The sequence below is a fragment of the Schistocerca cancellata genome, chromosome 4 (genome assembly GCF_023864275.1).
Source record: "Schistocerca cancellata isolate TAMUIC-IGC-003103 chromosome 4, iqSchCanc2.1, whole genome shotgun sequence".
NCBI lineage: Eukaryota > Metazoa > Arthropoda > Insecta > Orthoptera > Acrididae > Schistocerca > Schistocerca cancellata.
Window position 1 is genome coordinate 409,870,821 of NC_064629.1, and position 14,100 is coordinate 409,884,920.

General features: G+C 42.3%; 1 protein-coding gene across 1 annotated transcript in view; it reads right to left on the reverse strand.

The window, feature by feature from the left end:
• The window catches only part of LOC126183638 (uncharacterized), a 150,905-nt gene that overhangs the window by 92,562 nt on the left and 44,243 nt on the right, over positions 1-14,100 (reverse strand). The window contains exon 3 of the mRNA XM_049925778.1: positions 3,052-3,172. Within this exon, the coding sequence (XP_049781735.1) occupies positions 3,052-3,172 (121 nt within the window). The remainder of the gene's footprint in view (positions 1-3,051; positions 3,173-14,100) is intronic.

The following is a 14,100-nucleotide window of genomic DNA, read 5'->3' on the forward strand; positions in this document are numbered from 1 at the left end:
CATCGCTATCTAAGGTAACAGAAATCCTTGCCGAATATTTTACGAAATTTCCAAATTGCAAAAAAAGAACTAACCACGTTAGAACTATTATACCAAGAGATCAAAATGGACCATCTCATCCCTGGGGAATACGATGACTTCAAACGTTAGCCATAGACTAAAAAGCAACGAGGCTACTGGATAGGACTACTCAATACCAGAAGTATGGAAATCTGCGCCAGAAGAAGTGATCAATGTTTTACGTGAAACTGTGGCAAACATGTGGGAGAAAGAAGAACCACAGGACGACTGAAAATAAGCCTAGACTCGTCCTTTGCATAAGATGGGAAATACTACAGTAGTGAGAAGCTATCGTGGAATCTCATAAACCACAGTACAACAGTTCTTCAGTCTACGTATTAAAACGACTAAACCAACAGCTCGGAAATAAAGCGGTAGAATATCAAGGATGAGTCCATGAAATTGGCCGACTGCAGAGGAAACACGAAATCAGAGAACATGGTTGTTAGGCTTTTTTATCATCATCATCATCATCATCATCATCATCATCATCATCATCATTTAAGACTGATTATGCCTTTCAGCGTTCAGTCTGGAGCATAGCTCCCCTTATACAGTTCCTCCATGATCCCCTATTCAGTGCTAACATTGGTGCCTCTTCTTTTTTAGGTTTTTAAAAAAGGCGTATGATTGCATTGATCGCTAGGTTATTCATAACACAATGGTAAAAACTTCGAGTTGAGTAAAAACTATTATGGATTTATAAGAGCACTCTTGATTGAAATAAAATTCTAAGAATGTTTCTCTAAAACCATTGAAATCAAAACAGTAATCCAAATGAGTGTATAAGAAATACAAGAGTGGTTTAAGGAAATAAAAATTCAGAACGTGTTTAAACCTTTGCGGGTTGGAACTAAGAACAACAGCGTGGTTGTAGAGTCATACTGACATAAGATTTCGAAACAGCAAGGCTTGCAAATCTCTTTCAAAAGGAAGATAGTAATGTGCCAACGACAATACAAACCAGCTATATTCCGGATATGGGGCACTAAAATGTGCCAATAACGAAGTATCTGGGAATTGGATTATACCCAATGGGTTACATAGAGAAGAACAGAAACTGAAAGAAAGAAAAACTCGAATAACTTTCAGAACCACAAAAGTAATTCGCCAAGAAAGGAGCTCTTCCATAAATATTAAAGTTTATAATGGTCGTGTAGAAAGAACGCATGGCACCAACAGGACTGCTTTAACGTCTTCCACTTGGAACAGAAAAAAGACCGCAGTACATAAACTTTAGGATCATATAGGGGAAATCAGTATGTAACTAGAAGACATGTGATGGAAACACCTTCAGAGTAGCTGTGGTGATTTTTGGAACTTTCTGTGATGAGAAACAGATGACTTGTGCCAAATGGTGTGATAAACACCACACGTCATCATCATCATCATCATCATCATCATCATCATCGTGTTATTTCTTTCCTTTCTCAGACGTTATGTCTGGTTAAAAATGGAAAGTGACGCGGACCTTGATCAAGCGTGACTTCCTTTTAACTGTACGGTATATGTTACATTGCATTTAGGAACTTTTGGGTAATTAAACATGTATCAATAATTACAGATTTCTATAGTTGTATACATATGTTTGGATGTAGCTGTATTGCGTTGATGTACTGGTGGATATTGTGTGGTATGACTCTTGTAGTTGATAGTATAATTGGTATAATTGGTATAATGTCAACTTTATCCTGACGCCACATGTCCTTGACTTCCTCAGCCAGTTGGATGCATTTTTCAATTTTTTCTCCTCTTTTCGTCTGTATATTTGTTGTATTGGGTACGGATATTTCGATTAGTTGTGTTAATTTCTTCTTTTTATTGGTGAGTATGATGTCAGGTTTGTTATGTGGTGTTGTTTTATCTGTTTTAATGGTTCTGTTCCAGTATAATATGTATTCATCATTCTCCAGTACATTTTGTGGTGCATACTTGTATGTGGAAACGAGTTGTTTTGTTAGTTTATGTTCAAAAAATGGCCCTGAGCACTATGGGATGTAACTACTGTGGTCATCAGTCGCCTAGAACTTAGAACTACTTAAACCTAACTAACTTAAGGACATCACACACATCCATGCCCGAGGCAGGATTCGAACCTGCGACCGTAGCGGTCGCCCCGTTCCAGACTGTAGCGCCTAGAACCGCACGGCCACTCCTGCCGGCAGTTTATGTTGTATGGCAAGTTTTTGATGTATTATTTTTGCTACATTGTCATGTCTTCTGGGGTATTCTGTATTTGCTAGTATTGTACATCCGCTTGTGATGTGATCTACTGTTTCTACTTGTTTGCAAAGTCTGCATTTATCTGTTGGGGTATTGGGATCTTCAATAATATGCTTGCTGTAATATCTGGTGTTTAATGCTTGATCCTGTATTGCAATCATGAATCCTTCCGTCTCCCTGTATATATTGCCTTTTCTCAGCCATGTGTTGGATGCGTCTTGATTGATGTGTGGCTGTGTTAGATGATACGGGTGCTTGCCATGTAGTGTTTTCTTTTTCCAATTTACTTTCTTTGTATCTGTTGATGTTATGTGATCTAAAGGGTTGTAGAAGTGGTTATGAAATTGCAATGGTGTAGTCGATGTATTTATACGAGTGATTGCTCTGTGTAATTTGCTAGTTTCTGCTCGTTCTATAAAGAATTTTCTTAAATTGTCTACCTATCCATAATGCAGGTTTTTTATGTCGATAAATCCCCTTCCACCTTCCTTCCTGCTTAATGTGAATCTTTCTGTTGCTGAATGTATGTGATGTATTCTATATTTGTGGCATTGTGATCGTGTAAGTGTATTGAGTGCTTCTGGGTCTGTGTCACTCCATTTCACTACTCCAAATGAGTAGGTCAATACTGGTATAGCATAAGTATTTAATTCCGGGTATTATTATTATTATTATTATTATTATTATTATTATTATTAAACTTGTGTCATGTTTTATGAATGTGTGACAAAGTTGAGATAAAAAACAAAACAGACATGAAAAACTAACTTGTGGGATTGTTTATTGGAAACCATGTTGGGTGGCCCAGGATCCCAACTGGGGACCAGACACTGTCCGTGTCAACTCCCAGCTTCACACTTGTCTCCAGCAGTACCAGACCAGATCCAACCTGAAACAGACGTAATTCGAGATTAGCCATGAAAAGTATGAATAACCCCTTCTTGGCAGAACACCAATATGTAACATCGTTCTGTTAAATCTTTTTGATGCAGTACAGGATATAAAATCAGAAATTAATCGTTCAGAAAAATTGCGGTAGTCTATGTTCATTTTAAGTATTTCACCCAATCTTCGACATACTGATGCTTTACATGAATGGTTTGCCCAAGTTAAAATGAAGTATAAGGCGGAAAGATTTTGCCACCATGCATTTAATATTCGGTAAATTCTTTTCGATTTATATTTGCATTCGATCACTACTTACGATGCACAGTCCGATTATTAATCATTTCATTGGCTGATAGTGGCTAGCACCACGTACTAAATTTCTGTAGTAGGGCATGTCAGAGAGTTGAGCACTGAGAGAAAAGGCGACGTGGAAAATGGGTTCCTCAGAAGCCGATATCGGCTAAAGAGCGGCTGGAAAATAGTTGTGTGCTGCAGGGGAGGATGTAAACTTCCCTGAGATAGAGGGGAGCGAGGAGGTGGCGGTTTACAACGTCGCAGAAGCCCTGTAACGCGGACAGTGCGGGTGGCATGTTGCACTCTGGCGGATCGAAAAATTTTCAAAGATAGCTTACTTGGGGGAAGAGCGCAGGGGGCAGGTCAAGGTGAAGAGAAACCCTTTTTAGTGCGAAGGAATCCTCGGGGTCACAAACGATGGTTGCGAGCTGACCTCCGAAGAATCTTATCACGAGGAGCGCCAGGGCGTGTTTCCCACAAACATTTGTTAGAGAAAACAAATTAAAAAAAGAAACAAATTTAAAAACTATGACATTTCAACATCGACGGTACAGTTTTCCATTGCAGAACCACAAAATCACTTCAGAATGGCGTATAAGGCTGAATCTAGCAACATCGATAAACCGCCTCTGACGCCACTTAAGCTATCTACACTATGCGATCAAAAGTATCCGGACACCTGCCTGAAAATGACTTACAAGTATGTGGAGCCCTCCATCGGTAATGCTGAAATTCAATACGGTGTTGGCCCACCCTTAACCTTGATGACAGCTTCTACTCTCGTAGGCATACGTTCAATCAGGTGTTGGAAGGTTTCTTCGGGAGTGGCAGCCCATTTTTCACAGAGTGCTGCACTGAGGAGAGGTATCTATGTCACTCGGTGAGGCCTGGCACGAAGGCGTTCCAAAACGTCCCAAAGGCGTTCTGTAGGAGTCAGGTCAGGATTATGTGCAGGCCAGTCCATTACAGGGATGTTATTGTCGAGTAATCACTCCGCCACAGGTGGTGTATTAGAACAGGTGCTCTATAGTGTTGAAAGATGCAGTCGCCATCCCCGAATTGCTCTTCAACAGTGGGAAGCAAGAAGGTGCTTAAGACATCAATGTAGGCCTGAGCTGTGATAATGCCACGCAAAACGACAAGGGGTGCAAGCCCCCTCCATGAAAAACAAGACCACAACGTAACACCGTCGCCTCCGAATTTTACTGTTGGCACTACACACGCTGGCATATGACATTCACCGGGCATTCGCCATACCCACACCCTGCCAGTGGATCGCCACATTGTGTACCGTGATTTGTCACTCCACACAACGTTTTTTCCACTCTTCAATGGTCCAATGTTTACGCTCCTTACACCAAGCGGGGCATCGTTTGGCATTTACCGACATGATGTGTGGCTTATGAGCAGCCGCTCGACCATGAAATCCAAGTTTTATCACCTCCCGCCCAACTGTCTTAGTACTTGCAGTAGATCATGATGCAGTTTCGAATTCCTGTTTGATGGTCTGGATAGATGGCTGCCTATTACACATTACGACCCTCTTCAACTGTCGGCAGTCTCTGTTAGTCAACAGACTGGGTCGGCCTGTACACTTTTGTGCTGTACGTGTTCCTTCACGTTTCCACCTCACTATCACATCGTAAACAGTGGACCTAGGGATGTTTAGGAATGTGGAAATCTCACGTACAGACGTATGACAAGTGACACCCAATCACCTGACCTCGTTCGAAGTCCGTGAGTTCCGCGGAGCGCTCGATTCTGCTTTCTCACGATGTCTGATGACTACTGAGGTCGCTGATATGGAGTACCTGGCAATAGGTTTCAGCACAATGCACCTAATATGAAAAACTTATGTTTTTTGAGGTGTCCGGATACTTTTGATCACATAACGTACACCCTCCGAATACACAGTCCATACAGCTCCAGCCACCCCATTCTTTGTACGGCGTCTTTCCAGTTGTTAATAACTTAACTGAAACGAATGGTTTGTGGTTGTTTTGTTTTGTTTTAGGGCGCAAAAACAACGAGGGTCATACGCGCCCACGTCGGAACTGTAGAAGACGAAGAGATGAGTGAATCCCCAATGACGGAAGAGATGACCGCTAAAAACAGGGACGTGAGGAATGATCTATAAAATACGTCATAGAGAAACGGAGATCATGAACTAAAAATTAAATAGCCTTCGCCATATTGCTACGACGGATAACAAGTAAAACGCGGTGTACAGCCCGCGCGTCGTTCGTTAAAACGGCCGGTAACTCAGACGGCCAACGCAAACGAGAACGTAAGTGATTAAAAAAAAAAAGGCATTCCGTTAGGAAATGGAGGACCATCAAAGGTTGAGCGCAATGAGTACAAACTGTGGGGGGTCGCAACTTAACAAATGGCGATGGCTAAAAAGACTGTGCCCCATGAGCAACCTAGCTAAAATGAGGTGGTTCAGGCCGATGGGAGAGGCTTAACAAACCGGAGTTTGTTCCCATGAAGAGAGGGCGAGAGGCGATGCCGAAGTGACACGATCTTCTGACAGACGGCAACGCAGGTATCATCGGACGGAATATAAGAACTAGCGGACTGAGATACGAGGGCTGCAGCCTTGGCAGCAGCGTCAGTGGACTCGTTTCCTGTCGGACCGGCATGCCCAGGAACCCACATGAACATCACAGTCGATCCATCAAGAGTGAGAAACTGACAGCTTTCCCGGACACGTTGCGCTGAGGCATGGACGGTGTACAGCATACAGAGGCTTTGAAGGACACAGAGTGTAAGCAGGTGATGCAACGGGAAAGCCTGTGATACGGGACGAAGAGCTCTGCTGTAAATACTGAGGCGTTTCCCGGAAGCCGATACCTATCAACTTCGGTGCCAATGACGAAGGCACACCGGACTCCACGGTCACCCAGAGAGCCATCAGTGTACATAAAAATGAATGGAACCAATGACCATGAACCTGGAATGTAATGAGTATATTAACATTTCATCAGCTGTGATTCCGTTCATTTTATTTCATGCATCTCTATGGCAGGATAAGTCATGGTCCTCCACTAGATCTGTTCTCCCAGCTGTGGCATCCCATCTAACCTGTGGGAGGACTCTTATTGTAGTGTTGCAAACAGGTAAAACCATAAGTGAAAATGAAAATTTGTGTCTAGTATAAAGGCGCACTTCGAATGCCTAATGGTTAAGACGACTACTTCTGATAAGAATGAGATCTTTTTCTAAACCCGGTCTGGCACAAATTTTCACGCTATTGTTAAGAGTAGCTTCGATATGTCACACATAACAACAAGCGCTTGTAAATATGCACAGAAGGTACAACCAAGTCACTGACACTACGTTGATGTATGTGGCTTTTCCGTTAGCCGTAGATGTTTATACGAGGAGTTTAAAAATCTAAGCCAACAGGCTTCGCGTTACTTATTACTGCTGCAGGTATGCAGCGGAGGTCATGACGACGAACCTTTAGCCGTTTTAATATTTAGGTTCTAACAGAACATAATTCCTCGAAATATTTGCATCAACGCTTCAACGCCAGCGACAGCCGCAGTGTATGGCCTTCCGTGATCCGGAACCGTCCACGCCCGCGCGAGGTCCGCTGTACACGGTAATAACGTGACAGCGAACGGCCGCACTACACGAGACTAGATGCGAAGCTATACAAAGAAAACATTTTCTGTCCTCCCGAATTCGGACGTTTCATTGGTACTTCGTTTTAAATGATAAATTACTACTTTTCACATGAAGTATAGAATTACTTTAACCGAACAAGACGGCTGTACATGGTTACATCTCCATTTTGGAGAGGGACATCCTGCAATGCTCAATAAAAAAGCTACTCATCTATATCTGAGGGCTGATAGTTTTTTGCTACGTAATTAGTTTTCAGTTACGTCTCTCATATGCGTCACTACGTTATTGCTCGTCCTATTGTAGCTGTAACTTTATTTTGCATATTATTATTTCATTTTATTAACAGTAAGTCCAGAAACAAAACAAAAATTGACATAAATAGGAAGGGAATGATTGAATAATTTATTTTTCACCTATTACATTATTCAAAATCCATGATCAGAAAATGAATAACCAAATGAATGAAATGTAGCTTTGATTGGCTCCGTTGCATTGTGTAACTTCACGTCGATACTACTGAACAGCCTCAAACTTTTGTTTTGTCTCGCGGTGAAAACACTTTCGTTAGTTGTCCACATGAAGCGTCTCGTTCTTGAATGATTAACAATCATTGTAACTTGGAAACTCTTTTGTTGGTCTTTGTTTGCGTAAAAAAACAGTATGGGATGTTGGGTCTGCCTTAATGGAGAAAACTTGTGTTTAATTTCTTCTCCAAATTAGTTTCAACAAAAATATCGCCATCATCAGTATGTACTCTACTTTCTAAAACATGCAAAATTAGCATCGTTACAAAACATCATTACATGTGTACTATTTGATTCTATTGTGTGAATAGTTTTATAATACCTCTTTTGCTTTTGGGCTGAGTCACTTTTGTTGCCGTTTTTTGGCACCGACATGTCATCTGGAGCAGTATGAGGGACTTATGAGGATATATGAACTTACGTCAGTGTTACGCTGCAGTTGTGTTGTGGATAAAAGTTCTGGGGGGCATTGGGTTGTGAGCTAACCTGAAAGCCAATGTGCACTCGGTAAGTGTGCCGAGGGGGGGAGGGGGAGAGTGGGTGGATGGATGGATGGGGAAATGTGGGCTCATCCGAGATGAGGAGGCGGCCTTGACAGCGGCTATCGAGCGTATAGGGTGCAGTAGTCTGCAAGCTGTGGCTCACGTCGTCACCAACGATACCTGTTGCATAAGTTCAGAGGCCATCCTCAGTTCTTACAGCCGACTAGCGGAGGTGTGAAGAGTGCTGGTCTCGCACGCGATGTGCTAGCAGAGCTCGCAATTTGCATCATCGTTCACAAAGTTGATCGGGAACCTTTCGTTTGGAGCCGAGTGGAGGGACTCACCCAGAGTCTCTGTCGTCTCTGTGATGGTATTGGCTGCATATTTCTGGACCTGCGTTATCAGGTGGGAGTTTGTAGGACTCCTTGATAGGTCAGCGGTGCACTACACAAAGGAAGCAGCTACTCTGGTGTACTTGTGGAGTACACATGGTTTCTTTTTAGTTTAAGCGTGAGTTTGAGGTATTCTCATAAAAACTCGCCACTCCATACGCATATAAGAAAATCAGACTGCGTTCAGAGTAAAGACAGTTCGACTGTAAGAATTCTATCAGTAAATTGTAGAAGTATTCGTAACTAAGTTCTCGAATTTACTGCCCTCCGGGAAAGTTCTCAATCTCAAATTATTCTTGGGACAGAGCTGGCTATAACCAGAAGTAGAAAGCTCTGAGATATCTAGCGAGTCTTGGAATGTTTATCGAAAAGACGTATTAGACGCTGTAGGAGGCGTGTTCATTGCAGTCGACAAAAATAGTTTCTCTACTGAGATTGAAATTGAGTGTGCTACTGAAGTTATCTGGTTGCGCATAACAGGTCTACGTGAATCCAGGTTCGTTGTTGGATGTTTTTACCGACCATGCCGGGCGCTATGGATGAGCGGTTCTAGGCGCTTCAGTCCGGAACCGCGCTGCTGCTACGGCCGCAGGTTCGAATCCTGCCTCGGGCATGGAAGTGTGCGATATCCTTAGGTTAGTTAAGTTTAAGTAGTTCTAAGTTCTAGGGGACTGATGACCTCAGATGTTAAGTCCCATAGTGCTCAGCGCCATTTGAACCATTACCGACCACCCGACTCCGCTGTGACAGTTACAGAGTCATTCAAAAGAAGTCTATGGTCAGTTGTGCATAAATACCCAGATCATCCAATACTAATTGGTGGTGACTAACCTACCGAGCATAGAGTGGGACGTGTATGGATTCACTGCAGCGTGTACATACAAACAATCTTTTGAAGTACATCTGAACACGTTTTCCGAAAATTGTCTTGAGCAACTAGTTCGGCAGCCCACATGCAATGGACGTATCCTGGGTCTTGTAGCTACAAACAGGTCGGACCTTATCGATGGTGTCAGTATAGGCCTAGAGACTGGGATTAGTGATCACGATATCATAGCGGCTATGGTTACAAAAGTTAAGTCAGTGAATAGCGGTAGGCTAGTATTTCTGCTATAAAGAGCAGATAAGCACTTGTTAGAATCTCACTTAGACAATGAACTGCAATGATCCAGTTCCAGAATGGTGGACATAAATTATGGGCATAGTTTAATCATATTGTAAATCCTACTCTGGACAAGTATGTGGCTAGTATGTGGATTAAGGACGGAAAAGACCAACCGTGGTTTAATAACGAAGTTCGGAAAATGATGAACTAAAAGTTGTTGCACTCTCGGTTCAAAATAGCACCCGAAAACGACGACGGACGAAGATTAGCAAAAATTCGTGCGTCTCTGGAAAGATCTATGCGCGAAGCATAAAACAGCTACCAATATCATACCACGGCTATAGATCTGGAGGAGAAACCGAAAAAATTCTTGTCCTATGTAAAATCGCTAAGCGGGTCTAAGGCTTCCATCCAGTCACTCGTTTATCAGTGCGGTTTGGCAGCAGAAGATATCAAAATGAAAACCGAAGTTTTAAATTCCACGTTGAACTCGTTCACGCAGGAGAATCGTACAAACGCACCGTCGTTTGACCATCGGACAGACTCCCATTTTGATGACACAGTAATAAGCATCCCTGGCGTAGAGAAGCAACAGAGGATTGAAAACAAATAAGTCACTAGGTCTGGATGGAATCCCAGTTCCGTTTTACAGAGAGTACTCTACGTGATTGGCCCCTTAGTTAGCATTGATACACAAAATGCTAAGCGACTGGAAGAGAGCGCAAGTGGCTCCAGCATTTAAGAAGGGCAAAAGAACGGACCCGCAAGATTTCAGACCAATATCCTTAACATCGGTTTGCTGCAGAATTCTAGAGCATATTTTGAGTTCGAATATAATAAATTTCCTAGAGACCTGAAAGCTCATGTCCACAAATCAGCATAGTTTTAGAAAGCCTCGCTCAAAGGAAACTCTGCTTGCCGTTTTCTTACATGATATATTGCAAACTATGGATGAAGGGCAAGAGGCAGATTCCATACTTCTAGATTTCCGGAAATCATTCGACACGACCCCACTGCAGACTTAACGAACGTACGTGTGTACGTAATAGACTCCCAGGCATGCGACTGGCTGGAAGACTTCTCAAAGTAATACAGCCCAGGATTATCTCGACGGCGAGTGTTCATCGGAGACAGGGGTAACCTCAAGAGTGCCCCAGGGAAGAGTGATAGGACCGTTGCTATTTTCTATATACGTAAGTGCTCTGGCAGAGAGGGTGGGCAGCAATCTGCGGTTGTTCGCCGATGATACTGTGGTGTACAGGAAGGTATCTAAGATCGGTGACTGTAGGTTGATACAAGATGGCCTAGACAAAATTTGTGGTTGGTGTGAAGAATGACAACTGGCTCTTAATATAAGAAAAAATATAAGTTAATGCGGATGAGTAGGAAAAACAACCCCGTACTGTTCGGATATAGCATTAGTAGTGTCCTGCTTGACACAGTCACATCGTTCAAATATCTGAGCGTAAAGCTGGGAAGCGACGTGAAACGAGACGAGCATGGAGGACTGGTAGGAAAGGCGAATGGTCGACTTGGTTATCTGGGAGAATATGTAAAGCAGACCGCATATAAGATGCTAGTGTGACCTATTCTCGAGTACTGCTCGGTTGTTTGGGAGCCGCGCTAGGTCGGATAGAAGGAAGACGTCCAAGAAGTTCAGAGGCGAATTGCTAGATTTGTGACCGGTAGGTTCGATGAGCATCCAAGGGCTACGGATATGCTTCGGGAGCTCAAGTGGGAATCACTGGAGAGAAGAAATTTCACGGAACACTACTGAGAAAGCTGAGAGAACTGTCATTTGAAGCTGACTACAGAACGATCCTACTGCCGCCAACATACGTTTTGTGTAGGGACCACGAAGATTGGATAAGAGAAATTAGGGCTCCTACGGAGGCATATAGATAGCCGTTTTTCCCCGCTCCCTATCTGCTAGTGGAACAGGAAAGGAAATAACTAGTTATGCTACAGGGTATCCTCCGACATGCACCGTACGGTGGCTTGCGCAGTATATACCTGTATGCAGGTGTCCGCTGGAGCGAGTTCCACTGTACAAGGAACTATTGTGACAGCGAAAGGACGCACTTCAGAAGACAAAACGCGACGAAATGTAAAGTACATATTTTGCATCATTCTGAATCTGAACTTTTCACCTATATTTCGTTGTAATTTATAAATTACTAGTTTTCACATGAAATATGGAATTATTTTGTTCAGCAGGTTGAGTATGTGGTTACATCTCCATTTGTAGAGGACTATCCAGCTAAGCTAAATAATAAAAATTGCTCTTCCATATGAAGAGGGGTGACAGGATGTTAAGTTACGTTTTTCTGTGGTTCAGACCAACTAAAAGCCGACAAACTAATATGAGTACATGACATTACGTTACAAGCTAATGCCCACTAAAAATTGTGTCCACAACAGTATCGCAACTTCCAGTAGTATAACACTGACGTGTTTAAGTTCACATTTTCATATTTGCTAACAGCAGCTCATGCCGTTGTAGATGAAATGCTGTATGCTGGAAAATGGCAACAAACATACAAATCACATAGTGACTCAAAAGTAAAAGAGGTATTATAAAACTAACCACACAATACAGCATCTGGAACCAAACAGTACACATGTAATGATGTTTTTGTAATGCTCCATAATGATTCTAATTTTGCATTTTTTAGAATAAAGAGTATCCACAGATGATGGTGATATTTTCGCTGAAACTACTTTAGAGAAGAAATTGTTTTGCATCAAGGCGGCCCACACTCATTATTGAAGCATTAAGCTAGTCAACTATACACTGGACTGTTTCTACCACTGAAAGCGGTCGAGCTTTATCTCGTAAATAGAAACACTTCTGTTTACAAAGGACTAAAAAACTATGCTCTGATCTGGCCTAGATATCGGGCATTCTGAGTGTGTACTGGCGTCGTGCTCATAGCGGAAAACAAATGTGTCGCTAACAACAGCTCCAGGTGACAAATGGTCACATGGCGCCAAAAAGTTCCTGTACGAATGTGCTTTGATTCCGAATGGTTTCCAAGACAGAACTTGACGTATCACGTTAGGGTTGTGCTGTTTCTATCTGCAAGATCAGATTGTTTGCTGAATACCAACACAGCAACAGATTCGTCATGCTCAATGTAGCGTAAACTTATCTTTTATTCTTGCACCTGTCGTCCGCGATTTTTCCTCTTAAGAGAGGATTATGTTAATACGTCTACTAGATTATCACAGTGACTGAAACTAGTTCGTAGATCTTATCCATATAGCAGCTATCTCGCAGTACACAACGCCTTTTTAAATACACGGGAAGTGAACTACTTACTGTATTTTTTAAGGACGATATTTTATTTACCTTCAAGATGTTTCAATGTTCATCTTCCACATGTTGAACATTTTTCGTATATACATTCAATTTGCAACAACCATCGTTAAGGACTCCATTTACAAACGGGATGAAACAATGCTCGAAACAGTTCCAGTATGCGGATAACAAACACTGTATTACGTTAAATGCAATTTAAAATGTCATGGAAATAATAAACCTACTGATACCACCTCTTTGCTATGACTCATGAAGTATCAAAATGCCGGACATAAAGCACTCCTCAAAATACAGTGAGTATAATCCACACCATAACAAAGATTATGGTAATTTTTATGATATCACTTACGTTGGCTTCGCCACATCATAACGAAACCATCACCTAGTATAAGCTAGACGGAGGAGGAGGAGGAGATTAGTGTTTAACGTCCCGTCGACAACGAGGTCATTAGAGACGGAGCGGAAGCTCGGGTGAGGGAAGGATGGGGAAGGAAGTCGGCCGTGCCCTTTCAAAGGAACCATCCAGGCATTTGTCTGAAGCGATTTAGGGAAATCACGGAAAACCTAAATCAGGATGGCCGGAGACGGGATTGAACCGTCGTCCTCCCGAATGCGAGTCCAGTGTGCTAACCACTGCGCCACCTCGCTCGGTGTATAAGCTAGACCTCGAGCTTTTACTACAGGTCACTGTCATCACAAACTGCAATCCAAAAAAATTAACAGAGAAGCAAAATACGCGTATATATGTCAACGTTTTGTTAAACCTCCGTTTCCGCATGTATTGCCTCACACGCCACGTAATCATTGTGTCACGGGCCAAGGCTGACGTCCGCCAGCGGCAGGTTCAGTCTATCGGTATTATGAACTATTTTAAACTTGGTGAAAAGCACTTGGTTGTAAATTTCTTACTTGAACAAGTATTAACACTTAAAAACACTTTAATAATGACGATAAAAGTGTTCAAGAGTTTATTCTCGGCAACGTCTGAACTACAGCAATAACAATTTTGGTTCAGGTCATTTCTCTGAATAATTACTGTTCTTTCTAATGGGAACAGCATATATGCCACACGATGTTTAAAATCAGTTATGACTGCGCCGCGTGGATATGGCCGGAAGGAAATCAGTTTACGCTCTAAATGCTAATTTGAAAATAATTTGACTTGTTCTAATGTATT